The 26,318-nt window shown below is 37.7% G+C and overlaps 2 protein-coding genes and 1 long non-coding RNA gene across 3 annotated transcripts in view; all 3 read left to right on the forward strand.

Annotated features, from left to right (window-relative positions):
- The window catches only part of LOC144630049 (uncharacterized), a 43,856-nt gene extending 18,774 nt beyond the window's left edge, over nt 1-25,082 (forward strand). The window contains exon 5 of the mRNA XM_078488332.1: nt 24,974-25,082. The gene's annotated coding sequence lies outside the window, so the exon portion shown is untranslated. The remainder of the gene's footprint in view (nt 1-24,973) is intronic.
- Nucleotides 1-26,318, forward strand: part of LOC144630051 (uncharacterized) — a 162,645-nt gene that overhangs the window by 102,829 nt on the left and 33,498 nt on the right. The gene's annotated exons all lie outside the window — the stretch shown is intronic.
- Nucleotides 380-24,200, forward strand: LOC144630050 (uncharacterized). The gene is made up of 4 exons (XM_078488333.1): nt 380-392; nt 21,312-21,390; nt 22,539-22,726; nt 24,140-24,200. The coding sequence occupies exons 2-4, from the start codon at nt 21,321-21,323 to the stop codon at nt 24,182-24,184; spliced, it is 303 nt and encodes a 100-aa protein (XP_078344459.1). The 5' UTR covers nt 380-392; nt 21,312-21,320; the 3' UTR covers nt 24,185-24,200.

A 26,318-nucleotide genomic window follows, 5' to 3' on the forward strand; every position in this document is an offset into this window, starting at 1 on the left:
AGCTCCCAGTTCTCTTCGGTTTGATAATGGAGCAATTCTCACATTCTCTCATTCCGCCATGAATCCTCGATCGGTCGACAGTGAATGTTGCCCTTTCTTTATGGGAACAACCTTATTTTTTGCTAAAAAGACTTTCGAAAAATCTTAAGACTTTTCAAATTGTCTGTATTTGATTCTAAAACGCCTTTTTCCAAATGGTGTTGATTGTTTCGATCCTGGTTGTAATCGGGAGTCCGGTCCAGACATGTTGGTCTATTGCTACCGTTACCGCGAGGAAACTAAGTTCCAGTGTGTGTTGTTTATGGCGGCCATTTCTCAGTGCTTTTGCTGTGTTTGAGTGTTTTTCTCTGTTCAAGTTTTACTGCGATCTAAAGGATTTTCTTCTCGTGAAGGTAAGCCACTGACGTCCTTTTCAGATTCTGTTTAACATCCTGATAAACGGTTCAAAGAACGCTCTTGAAAAGCATTTTGTGGAATTACAGCATTCATGGCCACTTTGGTCCACCTCATATTTTTGTCGGAATGCTTTGTAGAACGAGGCATAACACAATAGATGCTATTCTTATTCAATGACATGCAAATAAGTGGCCCTGTATTCTGTAATTCACAAACTTTGTTGGCTGCAAGTTGTAATTAGATGGTAATTTTTACGCCCATTCTATAAGTCAACAGATTAGAGAGGCGGCCGTGCATGAATCCCGGGATGAATTTGAGCATGAGTCGATCATTGGAAAGCTAGTCGATATTAAAGTCAATAGTTCTCGATATTTGTTCTGTTTTACAATGCAAAGTAAAATACCCATACTGTTACACAAGAATCAACTGTACCAAGCACCAATCGAACAAAATGGAACTGAAATTCAATCGCACCCCATCAAACACCATGCAATCTTTCGATTTGTTCGGTATTCTAACAATATTTAACATGTATTTTGCTGTGCCGGACTGGTTTGATTATTGAACCAAAAGAACACAATCGAACTCAATTTGATTCGATTTTGTTTGGAATCCATCTCTTGATAAGTAAATCATGCAGGAGTAATTTATCATAATCAACCTTTATTGAATCGATTACAAGAACAATGTCCAGTTATCGAACTAAATGTGAATGTTGAGTTATACAAAACTGCAGTTTAATACTGAATTGCACTTTTGTTTACACTTTTCAAGTAGTATGAAGAAAATGGTTTCTGTCCTGAGTGTTACCGTAAATTATATTCAAAGAGAAGTTCAAGTTGTACCATTTCATTCACTGCAACACAGACAGTGGTGTACCATACAAAATATCAGCAAAGTATACAAGCAGTATGATTTTTGTACTATTGTCGACTGTTCCGTAATAGACTGTTCAGTTTGTTCCATTGACCAAATTTTATTGTGAGTTTGATTATGTTTGCTTTAGGGAGTGGTCATTATTTATAGGGGGGAGGAGGTTGGTGAATGGGAGGGGGGGGGGGGCAAAATGTTTGGTCGCCTGTAAATGGAGGGCAACAAAGTTTTTGCATCACTGATCGGGGGGGGGGGTGGCAGGGTTCAAAAAAGATTGGTTGACAACCACCTGTTGTCTATTTATAGTAATGCAAAGGAAAACTACTCTGTAAATAAAACTCTGGCTAAGGTATTTAAACACATAATTTGACAAATGACTGGTTAAATTGCTACTATTAGCTTACTTAACAATGTCCTATCAATGTTTTTCTATCAATCTATCTACCTTATTGTTACTAATTTTCGCGGGAAGTACTTAATTTCGCGAAAATGGAACGAGCATATTTCGCGGGACTTAAATTTCGCGATTTGGCCATAAAAATACGTTTAAAGGAACTAACTTTCGCGAACATTGTCAAAATACTGGTCTGCATTAACAAACAGTCAGCCTCAAAATGCGCACCACAGCAATAGTTTCCAATGACACTGAACAAGACTATATAACAAAAGGAAACTTAAAACAGTTTGACATGTTCCTTTGTAACTGAAAGTAGAGCTTGTTTGACGACTGTACCAAGATTATTATGTAGCAAACTTACCATAACGTTGATTAATTACAACGAATTGTATAGAAGGATATTAAAGTTCGCGTCGTTATTTTTCGCGAGAACCTTTTTTCGCGGGTCTTTAAGTTCGCGACTTTTTGAAAATCGCGAAAATTAAGTCCCGTGAAAATAAGTAAGTTAAATAAGGTAGTTAATCTGATATGGGTTGATGACACCGCCATTTATATGGTCACCTCACACACGCAATTGGTATCTGGGAGGCCATGGGTTCAATTCCCAGATTTCTTCCTTGGCTAACACTTGTAACAGATTATCATTTTATATTTATTGTTTTTGTTGTTGTCAGGTTTACTTAAGGGTTTGGCTACCCTCTTTGTATCTAGATTATCAATAAAATATCAGTAACAGTTTAGCTAGTCGAATGAGGCGTCCAAAAAACATCTTACAGAGTATTTCTATTTCTTTGATGAAACAGAAAATCATTTACATGAGCTCCTTTTGATGCTGAGCAGGTTTTTAATTGAAGTATTCAAGTAGCTCAGTCAGCGGCTTCATTTGTTGGTCACTTAGTTTTTGATCCTATGTTGATTGCGGGGGGGGGGGGGGTAAAAAGTTTACTTGATCCTAAACGGGGGCTAAAAAGTTTACTTGAGCCTAAAGGGGGGTGGCATAAAAAGTTTCTGAAGTTGCCTTCTTCCATTCACCTCCCCTCCCCATAAATAATGACCACTCCCTTATATAATCGCTTTTTATCTTTCAACAATTTTCAATAGAAATGGAACTCTAACACTTACAAGTTGATAATCACAAGAGATCTTGTATTCAACATTTATTGATTTTTGATTATTCGTTGTTTGACATATTATGGACTTTTATCAACAGTGATCAATTTTTTTTAAGTATCAGAATTATTGACATGCAACCCTCTGAATTTAGTTAACATTGTGGACATGGCTTTTGTGGTTCTTTCAGATTACTTTAAAGGGTATTCATCAAGTATTTGGAAGGTTGTGTAAAAGTTCTTTAGCCAAGAAGTGAGCAAAAAGCAGGAAAGAAAAAAAGTAGTGACCTGAAAAAGGCTGGATTCCTGATAACCAGACTCCATATTTTTCTTTCTTGTTTGTCATGTGTTTTGCTCATACAACCAAGTAAGGATAACAGTGGTCCCTCATGGCAACATGGGGTAGTGGTGGACTTTTAAACTGCTCTAGGCTTTGACTTTTAAACGTGTGACGTGCTTGTACTAACCACAAAGCACTAGAACCCTGACAGAAAAGGAAGGCATTTTCAAGTAAACCTGATGTATAGGTGAACATTTCTAAAATGGCCGCCCTGGGTAGAAAAAGCTGGCCGACATGTCTTGTGTTGCTTCTCTTTTCTTAAATCTGAACTTGAATCTCCAGTTGAGTGTTTAGTTTCTACATTCTTTACTGGCATCTCTTGCAACTCGAGTCTTAATTTACTGATACTTGGCAGATTTACCAAATGGAAAACTACCAGTTGTGCTTATATACACAATGTGTGTTTCAAGAAAATAATTTTAATTAATGTGCTTATTTTTCAGCAAAAGAACATTGTGGTAGTTTTTTTTATAATTATGTTAAAAACCTTCAAAAAGACAATACCCAACAAAGTTGAGCAGCTACATAATTTATCAATATGACTTTTTTGTACTTGTTAAGTGTTGACATTGTATGTATATATATATTGTGTTGTTCGAGAAAAACTACCCCCCTCACCCATCCTATGAATTTTGTTTTGGTATAAATCCCCCACCCCTCTGAAAATTCCAGTTAAGCCCCATACAAAATGGCCTTTTTAGATCCCCCCTCGTGTTTCGCATTCTTTTCATGCTGAACTAGAATGTGATACAATGTAGATGAAAGGCCCATGCAAAGATTGTGCATGTTTCTTTTGTATCGTGTGCAAATTTAAGGTAGAAAGTAAGTTGCTTTCCAAGTTTTTGTCGCTTTGCAAAGTCATCTCGATGTCTGCGTTGAGTCGGGTACAGGTGCTAAGTTCAAATTAACAAATTAAATTTGATTTTCACAAAATTTATAAGTTTCTGTCAGATTATGAAATTCCTAACAAACCAGTAAAAGGGATCTGTCACCTTAAATTGACCTAGTTGTTTTAAAAGTAAATTTAATATCTAAGGGCCTCTTTACATGAGAGTTTTCGTACCGGGATGAATTCATCTCGGTGTCGGGTCATTTTCTTGTTGCTGTCTACATGATGATACATGAATTCATCCCGGGACGAAGCAACGGAATGAAATGTCATCCCGGGATGAAACATGATCAAAAACGTCATGTAAACAGTCTTTCCCGGATGAAATATAAAGTAATGTAAGCACGGGCGAGATGAATTCAACTCGGGCGGGACGACTTACATCCCAGCATCCCGGGATGAACGCACTCATGTCAAATGTAACTTTTTTCATCCCGGGATGAAACTCATCTCGGCTTTCATGTAAAGAGGCCCTTAGGAAGCATTCACTCTTTGTGAGATAGGGGAGGCTTGTGGAATTTTGGTAGCTGCTAAAAGACAAAAAAAGGTGGCACTCGGAATAATTTCCTTGATTGGCTATTATGTTGTTTGAGTAACAGTGCAAAACGTCTACCACCGTGCCTTATATAGCATAGAAAAATGATTTTTTTGGGGGGAAGCATGAACCCAGTTTAAAGTGTTAGCTCCTGGGTTTCAGGGTGGATTGATAAGCATATAGTTGGCTTGTTTCCTTGTTCATAGTGAGGTGCTGGGGTGGGGGCTTGTTAAATATTGTTGAACTTCCAGACATGGGTTTTTAGGGGACTTAAAACAGAGAAGGGGGCCTGCAGCATTAGCGACAAATCATTTCAAGCTAGCAGTTTCCATTGAAATGTTTCTCATTGCCACTCGTGTTCAGGGTTGGTTATCCCTGAGTACATGAAGAAATGATGATGGATTACATTGGTTTGCAAAATACAGATGAATCTTCACAAACGACCACTTTCGTGCGTAGGTCCTACCCCCGTCTCCTACCTATATGACATGAAAAATATTTTCTGCTAATTTGAAAGGCCTTTCGAAATACAGAAGAATGGCGTTTTTCTTTTCGAAATATCTTTTTTCGTTTCAGAGATATTGACGTTTTTGTATTATGCAAATTAGATCAATGATGACGTCACAATATTTGACTCTAAAAATGGTAAAATACTGAATAAACAATATCTCTAAAACTATTGAAGCAGTGTTCTTGAAAATTGGCACCACAAATGTGCATCACAAAAGGAACAAAATGACACCCTTAGTATTGTTGCCATAGCAACTCTTTCAGCTCCAGTCTCTCTCTATCAAAAAGACAAATATCCCCATATCTGACCTCAAAAGTGAGACAAAGGGTCCTACTTAGAACAGACATAGTTCCCATATTGCCTTAATTCCCACCATTGGTTTGGCTGCGCTAGATGGTTCTTGGTTTAAGACAAAAACTGGGAATTTCAGTTTTTATTGAGACAGCACCAGCGGCAAAACTGTTGTCATGGCAACAGCCCTAAGAGTAACAATTTGTTTCTTTTGTGATGCGCATTTGTGGTGCCAAGTTGCAAGAACACTGCTTTAATAGTTTTAGAGATATTGTTTATTCAGTATTTTACCATTTTTAGAGTCAAATCTTGTGACGTCATCACTGATCTAATTTGCATAATACAAAAACGTCAATATCTCTGAAACGAAAAAAGATATTTCGAAAAGAAAAACGCCATTCTTCTGTATTTCGAAAGGCCTTTCAAATTAGCAGAAAATATTTTTCATGTCATGTACACTTTAACATTTGCTAGATTTTCCTCATATTCCAAATAATCTATTTATATCCCTGACAAAGAACTGCGATAGTTGTCGAATTTTCAAAAAAGATCACACGCAATGACCTCAGGCAGCCATCATGATCAAATCCAGAGCACTTTAATCGGATTCGAATTTGTTAACCAATTGGCAAGTGCAAATAGAATAAAGACACGAACCATCTCAGGAAAAAAATGAATTACACCAACAGTTCTGTGTGAACAAAAACGGTGATAACGACATATCTTTGTGGGCTTGGTTTGTAACGATTTTAATAACTATGTACAGTGGAACCCCGATATAACGATATGCCAAGGGAGCAGTAAAATTATATCGTTATATCGAAGAATCGTTATATTAAAACTCCCGATATAACGATATGGCCGTAAATTAACCGAAAATATCGTTATATCGGGGTAAACCTAACAAGTACTTTTTACTGCATATCAGAGGAGGATAACGAGAATAATTTTGATAAGAAGGCTTAAAAGAGAGTATCATTTTCGTATATCATCGTACAAAGCTGTTTTAAGAAACGTTAGAGATTACTCGATTACCGTAATGTTATTGCATTAAATTCGATGTTTTGCAAATAAAATGTGACTGTGAACTGATAATATCGTTATATCAGGAGGATTTTTCGTTCGGTCCGCTAAATTCTCATCGTTATATCGGGGATATCGTTATATCGATGATCGTTATATCGAGGTTCCGTCCATACATTTTACTGTAACTTTTGCTGGGACATAGAATATTCATCGTTATATCGGGAATATCGTTATATCGAGGATCGTTATATCGGAGTTCCACTGTATACCAAGCACCGCTGATGACAAATTTTTAAACTGGCAAGGTCGGGGAAATTTAGCGACGGGTTTTCTCGAGAATGCTTTATTAAGTCCCTTAAAAAATGCAATTTCCAGAATTTTACCATGTGAAGAAAGTGCCGCGCGTAGCTTTCCCAAGGAAGGGGGGGGGGGGGGGGGGGGGAGAGAAGCGGTAAATTCTCTATGAAGCACTACAGAGTTGGACAGCTGCCTGAATCTAAAGGAGCCGAAAATAACCTTTTGGTGTCAGTTGGGGGTATTTCATTTCACGTCCTCACAATCGATGTATATAACGGTGCCCCCGCACAGCGGTCAAACACAGCGCGCGTGCGCAGTTCAAGTGTACTTGCCGCCAAAATTTTCCATACAAAGTATTAAATTTTCCGAAAACTTTTGCTTTAAACCCAAAAGTTAACGCCGTCCCTGGAAAGTTAAGGTTTATACGCCGCTTATGGATTGGAAATTTGATAATTCATCTCCACTGAGTGTCCCAGCTTCAACTGTTCTTTCACCGTACCATTTCTTTAACAATTGCCTACAAAAGTTTGCACACTTTCGAGACAAATTCTCAGAAAAGTTCGAGGCGCCGAAAACCGGAGGTGACGTCATTTTTGCGTTTGACCGCTGTGTGGGGTGCCCCTCAGGGTATCATTTTAAGGAGGCTCGATGTAGTTTTTTTAGACTAAGGGTGGTTGTTTTGAAAATTAAAATTACCTAGGAAGCCAATGTTCGATTTTTGCCAAAATACACCATAATGATCAAATGTGACCAAATTTTAATTTTTTACCCGTCACTTAGTCACAACGGTTACCATAGCAACGATTGACGTTTTCTTTTCTCAAACAAGCTTGATTTTCTCGAAATCTAGACTGACACTTGGTGTTTATTTTTTGATATGTTAAAGTTTAGTAGATTGACTAACTGTTGACGAAATTTTAGAAAAATCTGTAAGAGCGTTTTCAAGTAAATCAAGAATGAAATTTTCAGAAAAACACCGTTTAATATAAAATAGGCGCCTTAAAATTGTTTCGTATTATTTGAGCACAGTTTCTCTCACTGAAAAACAAATACTTACACCACTGAAATACCATTAACTAAAAGCGAAAGACTTTTTGCTTTAATTTGTTAAAATATATCGACTGCCGATTGTAAGAAATTATAAGAAAATACCAAAAACTTCATTCTTGATTTACTCTAAAACGCTCTTACAGATTTTCCTAAAATTTTGAGCACAGCCTGTAGTAAATCTACTGTACTTGAACATATCAAAAAATGAATACCAAGTGTCAGTCTAGATTTCGAGAAAACCAAGCTTGTTTGAGAACAAAAGAAAACGTCAATGGTTGCTATGGTAACCTTTGTGACAAAGTGACGAGTAAAAAATTAAAATTTGGTCATATTTGATCATTATGGTGTATTTTGGCAAAAATCGAACATTGGCTTCCTAGATAATTTTAATTTTCAAAACAACCACCCTTCGGCTAAAAAAACTACATCGAGCCTCCTTAAAGTAACCCGGGAAAGACGGGCAGGGACAAGTTGTCAATAAACATCGATATACTCGCAATCTTTTTGCCTGGGGAGTCGTTCTTCACCAGGAGGGTGGCGGTGATTTTAAGTATTTTTTGCGATCATTACGTCGCTGTTTTTACTGGATACTTACGCGTTTTTGCCTAAAATAAATGTGCGATGAATCAGAAGGCGTTACTTTACTCAGTTGTAATAAATTTATAAATATCGCTTTTTCAGTATAACCAGAACCTGATATCTTCAATAACTTGCTTTTGTCATAACCTTACAGGACTTTGACCATTCTTGTTCTAAGAAGGCTAGAACTAGGAAAGATGCCTCCAAAGAGATGTAAATGCAAGGAATGTGGAAAGTGTTTCAGCCGACCAGCAGATCTTACAAGACACATAAGAATACACACGGGAGAGAAACCTTTTAAGTGCAAGCATTGTGACAAGTGTTTTACGCGAAGAGGAAACGTTCGCAAACATAACAGAATACACACAGGAGAGCACCCTTTTAAGTGCAAGCAGTGTGGCAAGTGTTTTAGACGAGCAGATCACCTTCGCACGCATAACAGAATTCACACAGGAGAGAAGCCATTTAAGTGCAAGCATTGTGACAAGCTTTTTAGACAGGCAGGAAGCCTTCGCAGTCATGAAAGAATACACGCAGAAGAAAGGCCTTTTAAGTGCAAGAATTGTGGCAAGCGTTTCAGTGAAGCGGGGAACCTTCGCAAACATGGCAGAATTCACACAGGAGCGAAACCTTTCAAGTGCAAGCATTGTTGCAAGTGGTTTGCAGAAGCAGGGAACCTTCGCAGACATAACAGAATACATACAGAAGAGAAACCTTTTATGTGCCAACAGTGTGGTCGTTGTTTCCGTCAGGCAAATGCCGTTCGATATCATCTACGAACTCACAGTGATACTGAAGTATCGCGTGATAGTAGTCAATATGGTAATGTTGTTATGCCAGCATCCTTTTTAAAACAAAACCCAGACCAGGCTGTTAGATTGAGCTGTTGGATTTGTCAGATTGTGTTTGGTGGGGAGGCCTTCCTTCAGAAACACTATGACGAACATGTGCGGAAAGCGGTTTGATTCACGTAACGGTTACTGAGATTTTAAATTGTTCGTTAACCATGCTTATGAAAACAGCATGATCTTATCACGTAAAACACGTGTTTTACAACAAGGCGCCCAAAAGTGTAACCACTTTTAATTTATTCACATTCTTTCGTGGAGATTTAATCCAATCAAAAGCCGTGGATAGCTTGCAGTTGACTTCTGATTGGATTAAATCTGCACGAAAGAATGTGAATAAATTAAAAGTGGTCACACTTTTGGGCGCCTTGCTGTAACAGTTAAATTTCAAGTAAGTTTACTTGTTTTGTTTCTCGAATTGGATTTAAGCAGTTAGTTAAGGTGATTAAGACAAATAACATTTTGGATGTTTTTATAACCTTATAGTCCAACCTAACACGATTGGATGCAGTGCATAGATTGCAGAGATTTCATTAGTAGACATATTATATTTTGAGAAAGAAAAGACCAGAAACTTTACAATTGTTGGAAGCGTTTTGTTACTGCTAGGAGACTCCAGAGGAAGTTTTAGATGTTACAGTTGTTTAAGTTACCTTCTGTTTTTGTTGATCAAATCGAAAATTCTCTCGGAAATTCTAGTGCAATAGCTTGCAGAATAAAACTTGTTCGGCTTTTTTGGGCTCGCCAAACAACGCCACGAAATGTATTCGGGAGGCGAAGAGAATCGTAATGAAAATAATTTGGCTACGTTATGTGAAATTTCTGGTAGAAGCGTCTTGCTTAGTTAGCGTACCGCATAGGTTTTAAGAAGCGTCTTGTCTTAGTTAGCGTACCGCATAGGTTTTATCTTTTTATTATATTTTAGATTTTAATGTATTTTAAGATTAAACATTTATTTTTTTCAGAGGACCCTCCTGAAAACCACACCTAGGTAATTGGAGGCCTCCTCTTAAAATATTATGTATTATTTATTATTATTATTATTATTATTATTATTATTATTATTGCTTTATCATAAAATACCCATAAGGAGGAGAGATACCAAACATCGATTAGTTGCATGCTATCTGCTGAAACCAAGGTCTTCTTTGTGTGTCTTCTACGGTCTCCCATCTTGCCGCTACTTAGCTTATCAATGGCCTGTCATTAATAACGAGAACTGTAAAACATGTTAGAGGAGAAGTGAATGTGATTGAATGTATGTATTGCTCATTGATATTTTGTAATATATTATAGTTATGGTAAGAGATTTTTTAACATCCAGTTTGATTTGTAAAGCTGTTAACTGTTGTAATGCCTGATCAATTTCTTAAATCAAACACCATATTATCACAATGGAGACACTAACGAGCTAGTTTTTAGTGGTGTTCTACGTACGAAATTAAATATGAAGGACCAGAGCACGCATACTATTGAGAAATAGCATATATTGCATATCTTGCTCTGCAGTTTGTGTTCATCCAAATTTCTCCCAAAAATGTTGTAAATTAAAATTACCGCAGGTTATTCATAAGATGTTTGTAAGATTTGAATAAATAGGCGAACAAATCTTTTCAGCGTTTCGATGTCTTGCTCTGTATTATTTACAGTATTATTTAATTATTTAATTCACCGGTAATTAAAAGACGCGAAACTTGTCAAAAATAATTTATATCAGAACTTTCCAACTTACTTCCTTAATCCTTTTTTTTGCGTGTCCGCGCATGTGACCGTTTATATCAGAAAACTGTTGGATATTGCCAATGAAAACGTTCTGCGCTTACAGTAGGAAAAAGAAAACCGTGAACACCTTGAAAGAGGATGTAGAGAAAACAGTTGACTGTTTATTCACAAAACAGTGTTATATATCTACCCATCGTTTATTTTAAATGCGTTGTCATTGGACAAAACAAATCAAGTGTCAAAAAAATAAGACGACGGAATTTCGAGGAGAGCAAAACAAGCCAACGAAATCACCCGTTTAGGTCTAAATTGTGTCTCAGTTCGCAGTGTTAATAAGAATAACGAAAGCCAATTAACATGTACCTTATTCTTCCTAATTTCGCGATTTCAAAATAATCGCGAAACTAAATGCGCGCGAAAAAACATTGCGTGAACTTTTTAAAAACACGCGAAAATTAATACAATATTTTATAACAAAACAATTATATAAGAAACTGCAACTAACTATCCTTGAAAATATCTTTCCGTCTTGCTTTCGACTACCACTCTTCCTCTGATTATTGTTTTCTTCAGCTTATAAATCGACCAAGATATCTTGAAGCACAGTCCCTTGTGGTAACATTGAGTTAGACCTTTGTGTATTTCCAGTACTAGTTCCTTAGTCTTTGACGACTGATCCAGAAAACACTGACAAAATTCGCGAAATTTAATACACTTTTGCTCTAATTTCTCTTGCAATCGCGAAAATTATTACTCGCGAAATTCGGCTCCCAAATTTTTGCGAAATTAAGTACGCGCGAAAATTAGTAAGAATAAGGTAGTTATTTCGCCCGCAATACAGTAAAAACCCGCAAGTAAGAATTATTTTCTGACCGAAAAAACAAGAGGATTCTCCGTCTTACCCCGTTTTTTCGCTCTTCTTTTAATATATCTATAAAAATCTTTTTCAGTCGTGTAACCAATCTCTTATTAACCAAGCTTGCTCGGGTCCGTACTGGTAAAATATCAGCTCTTGGTATTTTCTGTACGGACCTCACTGCGCTCAAACGGTTCTTTCAAGACTCCAGTCTGATATTCTCCCAGTACGGCCCTCGTGCTTGGTTAATAAGATGTTTTTATTTTCTAGTAACGTTACTAAACAGGTGCGTTACTGCACAATTACCGGTCGCTTTGCCTACGAGTCGTTTCACTAACGCCAGGACTAACGACCCTGCCTGCTCGCTTACATCCCATATCACAGACATCACATATATGGAGAGGAAAACAGAGAAACTAAAACCTACTGAAATCGCTTTGAAAATTGAAACGCCTCCATATGGCATAGAAACACAAGTTATACACAGAAGAAGACAAGTAAGTCGATTTTATTAGATTCTGTTTCCCTATTTTGAATTATTTTTTTGCGATCGTTTTATTCCCACACAAACTCTTTATAATAACGTCATTACGTAATGTCATATGTTGACTGCTCTTTTAGGAGCTTGGGCTACCTGTGTCCAAAACTTTGGCTTGACAAAACTAACCTTTTTCACGGGCTGAAAAAGCTACGACTTAGCTTTTTCAGCGCCTGAAGACGGTTAGTTTTGTCAAGCCAAAGTATTGGGCAATATAATTTGTTTAGCCTTCTTCGCTGTCTGATCAGCCTTGCATTTGGTTTATCGTTTCACTGATCCTGATTTACGCCAAGATCTGGCTTCACTTTGCCGCTGTTTGTACAAGTGGTCCTTGCATTATTATTTTTTTTTTTTTGGTGCCTCGTTTATATCGCCGCTTAGATCTAAGCGTGAACACTCGCCGCCGAAACTTGATCTAATTTGGTATTAAACGTGACATGATTCGTCATCACACGTTAAAGTTTGGCAGACAGTATTAAGCGGCAACCTTTGAGGTTTACCCAGTGCCGGGGAGATAGGTGAGGCTTAGAAGGTCACGTGTTCAGTTTGACTGTCAATTTGACCTGTCAATACTCTTGTCCGTCGCCAGTGCGGTAGTGCTGGAGATAAGTGAGGCTTTATTAGGTCATTGTATTTGAGGTCACGTGCTTTTATATTGACCTGCCAATACTTTTCTGATCCCAGTACGGGGCTGCACTGGAGATAAGTCAGGCTTTAAAAGGTCATACAACTCTAAGTCGCTTGGTATGCCAACCGCAGGGATGTGTCCCTCCACATTACGCCAAACATGTTTGCGTCTTTTCTCTAATTATTGTTTGTCTTTATGGCTGCAATAAGATTCGTTTTTAATATCATACCAAACAAGCTGTCAGGATACACAGCAATCACGGAACAGGGACATTTATCAGCTTTATTAGCAACTAAAACTTAATGATAATCATCATCATCATCATCATCATCATCATCATCATCATCATCATCATCATCATCATCATCATTAAAATTCAGTTCATTTAGGGTCTCCTTCTCTTCCATAGTCTTTCTCATTGAGAAGGTTGTACCGTATGTACCTTTCAGGAGTCTTTTGACTAAAAAACACGGTTCTTTCATGATCAGATTTGCTCAAATGAACCTTGAAAAATAAAGTGAACAACGCCGCTCCATGCAAACCGACTTGCCAAAACCTTTGGAAGAAACATGTCCCCGTACCCCCTTTAAAACTGCGCCTTTGTCATTTTAATGACACTCCGCCACAGCCCCTTAGATCCCCTCACACGGTAAGTGTTATATCTTTATCACATTTTGCTTGAAGGGGTTGCTCTGTTGCTACTTAGGTAATTGCGATAATGTGTTTCAACAGATGCAGAGAAGTTTCTTCTGAGTGGCAACCATGCCAAGAGCTTTCTTAAGGGGCAAGGTTTGTGGAATATATGCAACAAAATGCACTATAAGGCCCATCCGTGCAGATTGACATAAATGGAGAATGCTGCGGTAAAGAGTGCGACTCGGAAGAATTTCACGAATTAGAAGAAATCTATAGCTACGGATACTCAGCAAATAATGTACGTACCAACCTTCAATTGTACCTAGCTGCTTTGTACTTAGTGTCTTATTTGAAAGCAGTAAGAATAGTTGCTCTCGTGGTATGAGTCTCCAGAATCTTTGAGCTCTTATAACAGTTAGTACTACTAGTACTCGTTATCAGTTCCTCGTTTCTAACAGCAATGGTACCCAACACATTCTCGATCATTATAATATAATAACAATATAATTAACATGTTAAATAACACCATTTATGATTATACATAAAATTGAAATTGACATTGTCAGATCAAAGCTAAAAACATAAAACCACACCGAACGGTGGACTGGGTATTCACTGGAAATTTGCATATTGGCCTGTAGGAAACGTACAAGTTTGCATTTTCGCAAGTCAATAATTCATTAATTTGTTTCCTGTCTAGAGGCCTTTTCCTGTAGCTCTGCTTACACTGTCGCGTGGCTTTGAGTTTTGAGAAGTGTTTTAAAATTCGGTGTGGCTAAAAATACCTTAGTAAATAATAAAGATGGTAGATTTTAAGCTCGGTGATAAATAGTAAAGAATATTATTCTCCATGACACGAGCGTGGGACAAAGAAAAAATCTGAGTACCCGACAGGAATCGAACCCATGGCCTCCCAGAATACCGGTTGGGCGCTCTAACCAACTGAGCTACGTGAGACTCGCTGTGAGCTAGGCCATTTACTAGGTTGATATGTGACACGCGTCCTGTATACTGCTAGGATCAGCAATGTCGAAATCATCAAATTTGTAGTAAATAATAAAGATGGTAGATTTTAAGCTCGGTGATAAATAGTAAAGAATATTATTCTACATGACCACTAAATTTTCTTCTGCGCGCACATACAAAAACAAGCATCGTGAGTTACTTTTACTTTTGAGTATAAAAAACTCAATTGAAAGCCGAAATTTAACAAACGAAACAAAACCAGACGAGAAACCCACTAAATGCAGTGAACTTGGATGGGTTTTTTTGTCTGCAGGCAGCTTGTTTACAAAAAACAGTCACGGGCGGGCACTATCGATCCGGGCATTTTTCACGGGAGGGCACTATATAAAGGCCGATAGTGCCCTCCGGCGGACGGACACTATTGCGTCACGTGTTCGATTTAAACCAATCAGAATCGAAGAAAATTTAGTGGTGAACTATAATCGCCGATAGAAAACAGTCGCGCGCGCGCGTAGCTCTTTAAGCGGTAAACTGTCTTGATTTTTGTCTTCAAAGTGCACAATATTGTAGGTTTTGGACTGCAATCCTTTAGAGTTTCTACTAAAACAATTAGACTACTCGCCCTCGTTTTCTAAGAGCGATAGTCAACTCGGCTGCGCCTCGTTGACTATTTTAACAATAGAGTGTTTCTGTCGAGGAACTATCAGCTGATAGTTGCCCCGCGGAAATTTGATGTTCTTAAAACAAATATTAGCCCGAGAAGCGAAGCTTCGAGGGCAAATATGCTAGTTTTAAGAACATCAAATTTCCAAGGGGCAACTATCAGACCGATAGTTCCGATACAGAAACACTCTATTGTCTTTATTGTTCACCACTAAATTTTCTTCCGCGCGCACATACAAAAACAAGCATCGTGAATTATTTTTACTTTTGAGGATAAAGAACTCAATTGAAAGCCGAAATTTAACAAACAAAACAAAACCAGACGAGAAACCCACTAAATGCAGTGAATTTGGTTGTTTTTTTTTTTGTCTGCAGGCAGCTTGTTTACAAAAAAACAGTCACGGGCGGGCACTATCGATCCGGGCCTTTTTTCACGGGATGGCACTATGGGCTGATAGTGCCCTCCGGCGGACGGGCACTATCGCGTCACGTGTTCAATTTAAACCAATTAGAATCGGAGAAAATTTAGTGGTGAACTATAATTGCTCATAGAAAACTCGGCCTCGTAGTCTAATTGTTAACTAGAATTTTTTGTTCTAACTCGAAATTTACAACTCGAACTCGAAATTCTAACTGGAACTCGAACTCAAAACTTGCAACTCGGACTCGAAATGTTCAACTCGAACTCGAAATTTTTAACTCGAACTCATAAATCTAATACAATCGTTTTTGTTATATACAATGCTTAGTGTTTGTTCAACATCCTGTGTTACTTTAAAGCTTGTAACCCAGCTTAACCCGTAGAAGTCCCTGATAAATGTCTTAAATATTAATAAAAACCACTATATTATCCCAATGGAAGCTCTCACAACCATGTAATAAAAGGAATGACGAGGGAACATGACGATGAGAATGCGGACACTTTTCTCTACATTTTGTTTCAAAGAATAGTAATGGTGTTTACGGTTTTTGTAATCCCAATGAAAGCACAGAAAGCAAAAAAATGGTTATGGTTTGCATTGGCAAACCCAACAACGGACGTATGTGCGGACATACATGCACCAAAATTATTAAGCAAGGCAGTAAGGGCCTGATTACATGGCGAATTTCAGCCCGGGCAAACGGGCTGAAAAACCTCATGTAATCGCGTTTTCAATTTCTGCCCGGGCTGAAAGTGAGCTTGCGGATGCGCAGTGGTGGTTTTCATCGAAAGAAAATGACGGCCACGAAATTTGAGCCCGGGCTGAAATTCACCATATAATCGGGCCCTAAGAATGCTTTAATATAAATTAATTTTTGTGACGTTTCGCTTTAAAATTCCTGCGAATTAACCAACTGCATCCTTTACTGTAAATAATACATTGAAACGCTGCAAAGATTTCTTCCCCTTTTTATTTAAATCTCATAAACATTTCATGAAGACCTTGTGGTATAACATTAGGTGTAATGATTTTGAAATTCAACGATTTTATGGAGGGATTTAGATTGACACAAACCGCCGAACAAGATATGTTTATTCTTAATAATGAACAGATTATTGACAAAAAAGTAACCAATCATGTACAAAAACTGAACAGTGAAGAATTCAACAGCGAAGTGCGCGAGTGACGTCACGACTCAGACAAACAAACCGAGATATGGCTAACGATTTTCCAAAAACACTTTCTAAAGCGGTCGGTATTCCTTAAACACTTTCTAAAGCGGTCGGTATTCCTAAAACACTTTTATGAAACGAAAACTTCGCCTAGAATCTTTCTATTTCTCTCAGAACACGCTGATGTTTTTGAGCCTCGTGGCGGTTATATTCATTTGCATTCTATTTTTAGGCCTCGTGCGCTTCGCAATTTGTCTTGAGAACGTAACCGATCTTTTATTAACCGAGCTTGCTCTGGTACGTGATGGGTCTTTGCCGTACGGACCTGGCTGTGCTTGGTCCATTCTGTCAAGACCTCGGGCCGATATCCCCCAGTACGGCCCTCGCGTTTGGTTAATAAAATGTGATATTTTCTCGTTTTTTAAGTTGCTTAACACAGGCGCTTATTTACTCATGTTCTCTCGTTTTCCTAAAGGCTTTTTTTCCCAAACTACGTCACATTTAAGCATAAATGTTGCGCGCGCTCTTTCCTTATGGGAGCACCGTTCTTTTTTGCTAAAAATACTTTAAAACCTCGCCCGCCCGACCGACTCACCATCAACAAGAGACGGGGCGATGGGAAACGAAACATTTTATTGGGATGGCCCAACCAATAAAAAATCATGTGACTCACCTTGGTACACGGAGCAGAAGTTTCTCACGTATTTTAATTTCTCACCTAATTAAAAACCACGTGTCTAACCTTGGTACACGGAGCAGAAGTTTCTCACGCATTTTAATTTCTCAACCAATAAAAAACCACGTGACTAACCTTGATACACGGAGCAGAAGTTTCTCACGTATTTTAATTTCTCACCTAATTAAAAACCACGTGTCTAACCTTGGTACACGGAGCAGAAGTTTCTCACGTATTTTAATTTCTCACCTAATTAAAAACCACGTGTCTAACCTTGGTACACGGAACAGAAGTTTCTCACGTATTTTAATTTCTCAACCAATAAAAAACACGTGACTAACCTTGGTACACGGAGCAGAAGTTTCTCACGTATTTTAATTTCTCAACCAATAAGAAAACACGTGACTAATTTTGGTACACGGAGCAGAAGTTTCTCACGTATTTTAATTTCTCAACCAATAAAAAACCACGTGACTAACCTTGGTACACGGAGCAGAAGTTTCTCACGCATTTTAATTTCTCAACCAATAAAAACCACGTGACTAACCTTGGTACACGTAACAGAAGTTTCTCACGTATTTTAATTTCTCAACCAATAAAAAACACGTGACTAACCTTGGTACACGGAGCAGAAGTTTCTCACGTATTTTAATTTCTCAACCAATAAGAAAACACGTGACTAATTTTGGTACACGGAGCAGAAGTTTCTCACGTATTTTAATTTCTCAACCAATAAAAAAACACGTGACTAACCTTAGTACACGGAGCAGAAGTTTCTCACGTATTTTAATTTCTCAACCAATTAAAAACCACGTGACTTACCTTGGAACACGGAGCAGAAGTTTCTTTGTTATTTTAAGAAGGCGGTTAATGTATTTTTTAAATGTCTCGACCAATTAAAAACGACGTGACTAACTTAGGTTCACAGAACAGGAGTCTCTCGGGCACTTGAATTTGGCAGGTAAAACAGTGTTTTAACCTTTTCGGGTATCGTGACTGTGAACTAAGCAGGAGTTTCTGGTGTTTTCCCATATCCTCTGGCTAAAAAAGCAGAAGTCGCATGCAATTTAAATACAACCAATAACCAAACCCGAAACGAAATCAACAAACAATAGGCAAGCCGGACTTTCAGCATATTCCAAACGCTCAATTGCTTTGAAACAGCGTCCTCATTTTTGTTTGGAAAGTATTTGCGATGGCCGTATTGGCGATAATTTCAAATTACACTTACAAGAAATATATAACGGAACTTGTTCAGAAAGTTTTAATTAAAACAAAATGTTTTCGACTTATGGTCTACCAACCTTCCTTATACGGTGAAAAAAAATATAGATTTGCTTTTTTAATACGTTATTAAATTACGAAGAAATGCGTTTTCCTACACAGTTATTGCTAATAAACAGGTGGTTTATATGTGTAAGTTATATAGTGTTATGATTTAAAGCTGCAGAGATTTGAAAAGCGAGTTGCGAATAATAATAAATCAGTGTCACAAAATGATAAATAAGCACTTATGAGTGACAGTTTAGCTATTAATAAATATTCAATAAGAATTACGAAGTAACAATTTTAAAGCGAACGCTTGCCGAGTGCATTCAGTGTGTTAGGATCAAGATACGAGAATCATCTCCGTCTGTATTCAACCAACGTCCAAGGTAGGTACTAAGTATAAAGCCGTTAAAACTAATTTAATTTTTAGACATTAAAAAATGACTTACTTTAGTCAGTTTAGCACACAAAAGCAGGAGTTTCTCGGGCTTTTCATAAAGGATGTTAAAACTGTTTTAAATCTTGACCGATGAAAATTTCTCGAATGACAAAATTAGTTCACCTGGTAAAACATTCTCGATCGCTAAAAGTATTTTTCCACCAATTGCTCGACCTCAGCGGCCCATTATTGTTCAAGTGCTGCCGCTGTCAAATTTTCATGCACGATTCTTTCTAAGGTGGATTTTCATCCCGCTCGGCTGGAACGAGGTCAAAATCGGCCCTAGTCTCTAGCTTATTTACAACACCAAGTGACTAACCTTGGAACACGGAGCAGAAGTTTCTCACGTATTTTAATTTCTCAACCAATTAAAAACCACGTGTCTTACCTTGGAACACGGAGCAGAAGTTTCTTTGTTATTTTAAGAAGGCGGTTTGTGTATTTTTTAAATGTCTCGACCAATTAAAAACGACGTGACTAATTTAGGCTCACAGAACATGAGTCTCTCAGGCACTTGAATTTGGCAGGTAAAACAGTGTTTGAACTTTTTGAGAAACGTGACTGTGAACTAGGCAGGAGATTCTGTGGGTTTTCATAAATATTAATAGTAGTATATATGGCAATTTCAAACCTTGGCGTTCTAGTGAAATCAATCTCCGTTGTTAAGGGAGTGAATGTGTTTTCCCATATCTCCTGGCTCAAAAGCAGAAGTCGCATGCAATTTAAATACAACAAATAACCAAACGCGAAACGAAATCAACAAACAATAGGCAAGCCGGACTTTCAGCATATTCCAAACGCTCAATTGCTTTGAATCAGCGTCTTCAATTTTGTTCGGAAAGTATTTGCGATGGCGGTATTGGCGATAAATTATTTTTAAAAAATTGTGGTTATAAATTTAACATTTCAAAATTACACTTGCAAGAAATAAAATCAAAATAGAAATTAAAATAAAATGTTTTTAAACTAACGGTCTACCAACTTTTCGTATACGCCGTAGAAAATATAGATTTGATTTGTATTTAAAATGTTATTAAACTGCGACGAAATGCGTTTTTACACAGCAATAGCTCATAAACAGGTTTGAGAGGCGAGTTGTGAATGATAATAAATAAGTGTCTTAAAATGATAAATTAGCACTTACGAGTGACAGTTTTCCTATTAATAAATATTCAATCAGAATTACGAACTAACAATTTCAATGCAAACGCTTGTCGAGTGCATTCAAATGTGTAAGAATTGATACACGAAAATCAGTGAAAAAAGGTGAGTACTAAGTACAAAGAGCAGGAGTTTCTCGTGCATATTGAAAGAACTGTTTAAAAAATAATTTTGGACAAATTAAAAAAAACAACATGACAGGATTTAATCGTTTGAAAATTTGTATAGTTAATCGACTTTGTATTTTGATTTCAAACTCAGGAAAGTGTTTGTTTATTCAGTGAAGGATAAGAAATAACGAAGTATAAAGCGGTTTCTTGCCCTCGTAGGCGCCCTTCAACAACGGTAGATTTCGTTGATAAAAATTCTGGCCAATCAAATCATGTGCCCACAAAGCAAGCTGTTCCTCGTGCCCAAGTCTTCCCTGCCGGAGAAGAGACAGAAGAGCAGGCGGCTCCATGGACGAAAATGCCTTATATGGAATCTCGAGGGATAATTCCTGGGAGCAAAATTGTTGAACTCTTTAAAACAAAAACTGGTTAAAATGCTTACCAAGACAAAATCACATATATTTTTTTAATCAGTTGTATCTTTCGAACGTAAACAAGAAGCGTAATTTAATGATTTATATATATACAAATTTCGAACTCAAACTTCAAACCATATCGTATATGTTTCAAACACGCTACAAAACTGTTTAACTGCAAATTCTCTTTCTTTTATTAAGATACTGGTCTAGCTTTAACTGGGAAATTTGAAATGATGCTTTACATTAACTCTGAGAAAACGCTTTCAGTCTTGTGAAGTAGAGGGCTGATTTGAATACTCAAAAAGTAACTAAAGTTGAGTTTTTGAGCTTTTAATCAAGTACATTAATATTCTCAATAAAAAAAACTAGCAAGGAGTAGGGTGAGCGTGGATATGGTCGTTTTTCGTCCTCATGTCACCGATCTATCTCTTCCAAGTCACGATTGATGAAAAGATTTATGCATACTACATTTGATTTTTATTAATTTAAACAGAGATTCAAGATGAAGCGCACTTTCCTCATTCTGGTCGCGTTGTTCCTGGTCTTCGATTGTTCCTGGGCCAAGCCAAAAGGTAAGCGAAAGAATCGGGGAGCAGAGATGGCACAGTGGTGAGAACACTCGACTTCAACCTATGTGGCCAGGGTTCGATTGCTTCCCGTTGCCATATGTGGGCTGAGTTTGTTGTTGGTTCTTGTCCTTGCTCCGAGGGTTTTCTCCAAGTTCTATCTTTGCTTTTCCTCCCTCCACAAAACCAACACTTCTAAATTCCTATTCGACAGGAAATCCGAGGACTACAGCTTTGTTACTCGTAAGACTATTAAGTACAACCCTTACAAAATAACGTCAATTTAATCACGATAGTTAAAATGTTGAGAAAAAAGAAGGAAGCAAAAGGTATCTGATGTCAGCCACGTCAATGTGAACAATATTCTTTTGTTGACTCAAATGTTTTGCCAATGGTTAATGTGGTCCTTCATTCAGAACCAATCTTTATTGTAAAATAAAACTTAATGATAATGATCATCATCATCATCATCATCATCATCATCATCATCATCATCATCATCATTAAAATTCAGTTCATTTCGGGTCTCCTTCTCTTCCATAGTCTTTCTCATCGTGAAAGTTGTACCGTATGTACCTTTCAGGAGGCCTTTGACTAAAAAATACTTTTTTTTCAGTTTTGCTCACATGAAGCTTGCAAAAGTAAAGTGGACAATGCCATGCAAACCCACTTGTCAAAACCTTTGGGCGAAACGTGTCCCCGTACCACGTATAAAATTGCCCCTTTTGCCATTTCAATCACACTCCACCACAGCCCCTTAGGTCCCCTCACATAAGTGTTATATCTTTATCCCATTTTGCTTGAAGGGGTTGCTCTGTTGCTACTTAGGTAATTGTGATATAATTGTGAAATCGGTTTAAGGTTATGGTTAACGCCAGCTTACATCTTTGATATTGGGCATCCATGTCATGATCAATTGACAGCTGTTAAAACAAGGTATCCGCTGATCAGTATCACATGACCATATCGCGGGTTCACATATAGAACTCATCGAGGTCGAATGTTTTTTAAAGTTTACAGCTGACCAAATAATGGTTTACATTGGATCGCGGGCTCAAGTGCTATATTTTTTCTATTATTGGTTAGTAAATTGGGAGCTCCGCTTTTAGGCTTGGCTAAATCTATTTAATTGTGATATATATGTGTTTCAACAGATGCAGAAACGTTTCTTTTAAGCAGCAATCATGCCAAGAGCTTTCTTAAGCGGCAACATGATTGGAGTATATGCGACGAAGTGCACTATCAGGCCTATCAAATGCAGGTTGACATACATGAGGAATGCTGCGGTGAAGTGTGCGAATCGGAAGAAATGGAAGAAAGCTACGGATACTTACCAAATCATGTACGTACCAACCTTAAGGAGGCTCGATGTAGTTTTTCTAGCCGAAGGGTGGTAGTTTTGAAAATTAAAATTATCTAGGAAGCCAATGTTTGATTTTTGCCAAAATACACCATAATGATCAAATATGACCAAATTGTAATTTTTTGCCCGTCACTTTGTCACAAATGTTACCATAGCAACCATTGACGTTTTCTTTTGTTCTCAAGCAAGCCTGATTTTCTCGAAATCTAGATTGACTCTTGGAATTCATGTTTTGATATGTTCAAGTATAGTAGATTGACTACCTGTACACAAAATTTTAGGAAAATCTGTATGAGCGTTTTAGAGTAAATCAAGAATGAAGTTTTTGGTATTTTCTTATAATTTCCTACAATCGATAGTCGTTATATATTATAACAAATTAAAGCAAAAAGTCTTTCGCTTTTAGTTAATGGTCTTTGATGGTGTAAGAATTTATATTTCATTGAGAGTAACTGTGCTCAAATAATACGAAACAATTTTAAAGCGCCTATTTTATATTAAAACGGTGCTTTTCTGAAAATTTCATTCTTGATTTACTTGAAAACGCTCTTACAGATTTTTCTAAAATTTCGTCAACAGGTAGTCAATCTACTGAAATTAAACATATAAAAAATGAAAACCAAGAGTCAATCTAGATTTCAAGAAAATTAGACTTGTTTGAAAACAAATGAAAACGACAATCGTTGCTATGGTAACCTTTGGTCATATTTGATTATTATGGTGTATTTTGGCAAAAATCGAATATTGGCTTCCTTGATAATTTTCATTTTCAAAACAAACACTCTAGGGCTAAAAAAAACTACATCGAGCCTCATTAACTGAAAGCAGTAAGAATAGTTGCCCTCGTGGTATTGGTCTCAAGAATCTTTGAGCTGCTATACTTTGATGGTTTAGTACTACCACTCTTTATCAGTTACTCCTACAGTAATGGTACCTGACAAATTCTCAATCATTAGTTAATATGTTGTCGGGATTACCGGTACCCGGCTTCATTTGTTGTCGGGCTTTTCTTTCTTCTTAAGCTACAATTACACATTCCTTGCTCGTAGTTGCCATCAAAAGCAAACAATGCTATAAACATGCATTGAGTACAATGATAGAATGATTATACTAAGACAAAAAGAAACAAAGCGCCTTGAAGGGAATAAAGAGAAAATTAGAAGCGAATTTGGGACTTATACGCCACAATGTCGAAACCGGCCTTGGTCACGTTTTGATTACGTGTTCTTCTGGTTATTGATCACGTTCAGGTCAATGTATCCCGACCTGGATATATTTAAATTTATGCAAGGTCACGTGATCACGAATCAGCCAATGACAATCATCTTAAGAGCAAGTGAAACTGTGGATGAATAACAATATTTAATATTTATCTGATCGTGAATATTTCAGAATCCCGAACAGAAGAGGGAACAATACGTAGCTAATTGCTGCTAGTGAATCAGTGAGAAGGTGAGTGCTGTTACCGCTTCTAACTTACACCCTGTCCGAACTCAGATAGTGTCTTGTTCCACTTAAATTTACTAGATTTAACGAAATACAAAAAATAAAATGATGATAATATTAATAATGATGATGATGATGATGATGATGATGATGATGATGATGAACTAGTTGATTTCATTACCTTGAGCCATCAATATACAACTGGATAAGCCGAAAAGGACAACGCAGCTAGAGTCCGATCACACAAAGCTCCTTGGACAATTTTTTGTACTTACCGAGCGCACAAAACTTTGTGGATGATGCCTCATCCCCAGGCGTCCTCCTTCTTGGTCGTGCACGGTTTGCTTGGCGCACCCTACTCATCAACCTCTGCGCTTCCTGTTTTCCAGCAAGCGTCTTAACCGACTGGCCGATCGGCGCCTGGGGACGAGGTAGTGGATGACGTAGATCCCACACAAAGATCTTCTTTCGATTTCGATTTTCCTTTCCTTCCTTCTGGATTTCCTGTCCTGTCACTGATAGAGGGCTGTGTGTCACCTTGAAGGTTACTGCTCACAAAAAAAAAATATCATCTGCAATTTAACAGTGCGTTGACGTGTTTTAAAACAATATTTTGCTAATGTTTCACTCAGTGCCTTAATTTAATATTTCTAAAGCAGGTAGCACTTTTCGCAAGCTCTTAAGCTGGTCAGTCTGCTGAAATAATTTAGAAAACCAAGCTGACTAGCTGCGAAAAATCTTCATTCTTTGAAACTGATTCATAGGATCTTTTACTTGCAGGAAAACTTCGCAGAAGAAAGAAACCAACAGCTCTAGTTGTTTTAGTTACTATACATGTTTGTGACAGCTGTTGAATATTGGCATTGGAATAAACACTTACTTAAAGTGTGAACGAAAGTGGTCCTGAATGTCTGACAGCACAAGTTTTACCCTATTCAGACCGTGGGGGTGAGGGGGGGCTTTTGAGACCTGCCCCAACTTTGAAGGTTTTTAACTTCAAAGCGATTTAAGCTACAACCACCAAACTTAACGACTTAACCTAAAATTGTTCTGGCAACAGTTTGACATTCTTGGGCAAGAATTCTTACTCTCATGGTGCCTCTCTCCACCCAGGTGTATGAATGGGTACCGGCGAAATAATGCTGGGGGTACCCTGCGATGGACTAGCATCCTATTCAGGGGGAGTAGAAATATTCCTAGCCGCTTAATGCTACAGAATCCGTGATAAGCTCCGGCAGTATATATAGGCCGCATGGCTCGAGGCTTCCCCTTATACAAAGCACGACTACGAACGCGAATTCGACTACGAACGCGAACGTGGCGTTCGCATTGGATTGTGTATAAGCAATTTGTATGAAACTGTATCATATGCGACTGTTCTGTCACGCTATCGCGTGAAAATATCGCGTGAGAATATTTATCGTTTGTACTGTCACGCTAGCTGTCGCGTGTCAATTTTTTTGATTGCATGCTTTCCGCTCATATGTAATTCGCGCCCTTTACGCTTTTAAAGATAGTTATCTGTCACAATATTCTACTATTGGACAATATTATTAGCTTAGGATTTCCACAAGAACAATGAACAATCTATAATTTTTAATCAGTTCGAGAAGCTATCATACACGAGCCCATGTAAGTTCTTTTCGTTTTTACCTCGCTGATAAATTGTTAAGAGTATCGACGGTTTGAGGTTAGACTACCATATCGGAGCCAAGTTAGTATCGGCCGAGGTATCGGAACAGCGACCTCGAACAAGGCGGGGAATTGTTTTGATAAGCTCTGGAGCGAATTCTTAGGCGATGGTCGTACAAACTATTTCTTGTGAAACAATCAGTTCTTTTGTTTTCGTGTAACTCGGTCCACAATCCACACGGTTTGATTTTAAAAACATTGACTTTGTTGCGCTTCGGTTGTAAATAGTCGGACAAAACTGAAATGCTCATTGTTGAAGTTGAAAAACAACCAATATTGTGATGGGCGACCGAGCAAGATGAGCATTGAGCATAATGTCTAACTGTCTTTAAAGCTCTTAAGTACCTCATTTGTCATTCTCAAAAAATGGGTCCGAATTGGTTACTATTTGTACTATTTGTGAGCGTCCAAATATTATTATATAGACTTGGAA

The sequence above is a fragment of the Oculina patagonica genome, chromosome 11, assembly GCF_052425735.1.
Source record: "Oculina patagonica isolate OP01 chromosome 11, crgOcupat, whole genome shotgun sequence".
In the NCBI taxonomy this organism is placed as follows: domain Eukaryota; kingdom Metazoa; phylum Cnidaria; class Anthozoa; order Scleractinia; family Oculinidae; genus Oculina; species Oculina patagonica.

Bases quoted from the DNA above. Each gene is read 5' to 3' on its own strand.
- LOC144630050 (XM_078488333.1), top strand. From the start codon at position 21,321: ATGAAGCGCACTTTCCTCATTCTGGTCGCGTTGTTCCTGGTCTTCGAT. The intron at 21,391-22,538 runs GTAAGCGAAAGA...GTGTTTCAACAG, and splicing joins TTCCTGGGCCAAGCCAAAAG to ATGCAGAAACGTTTCTTTTA. The intron at 22,727-24,139 runs GTACGTACCAAC...TGAATATTTCAG, and splicing joins ACGGATACTTACCAAATCAT to AATCCCGAACAGAAGAGGGA.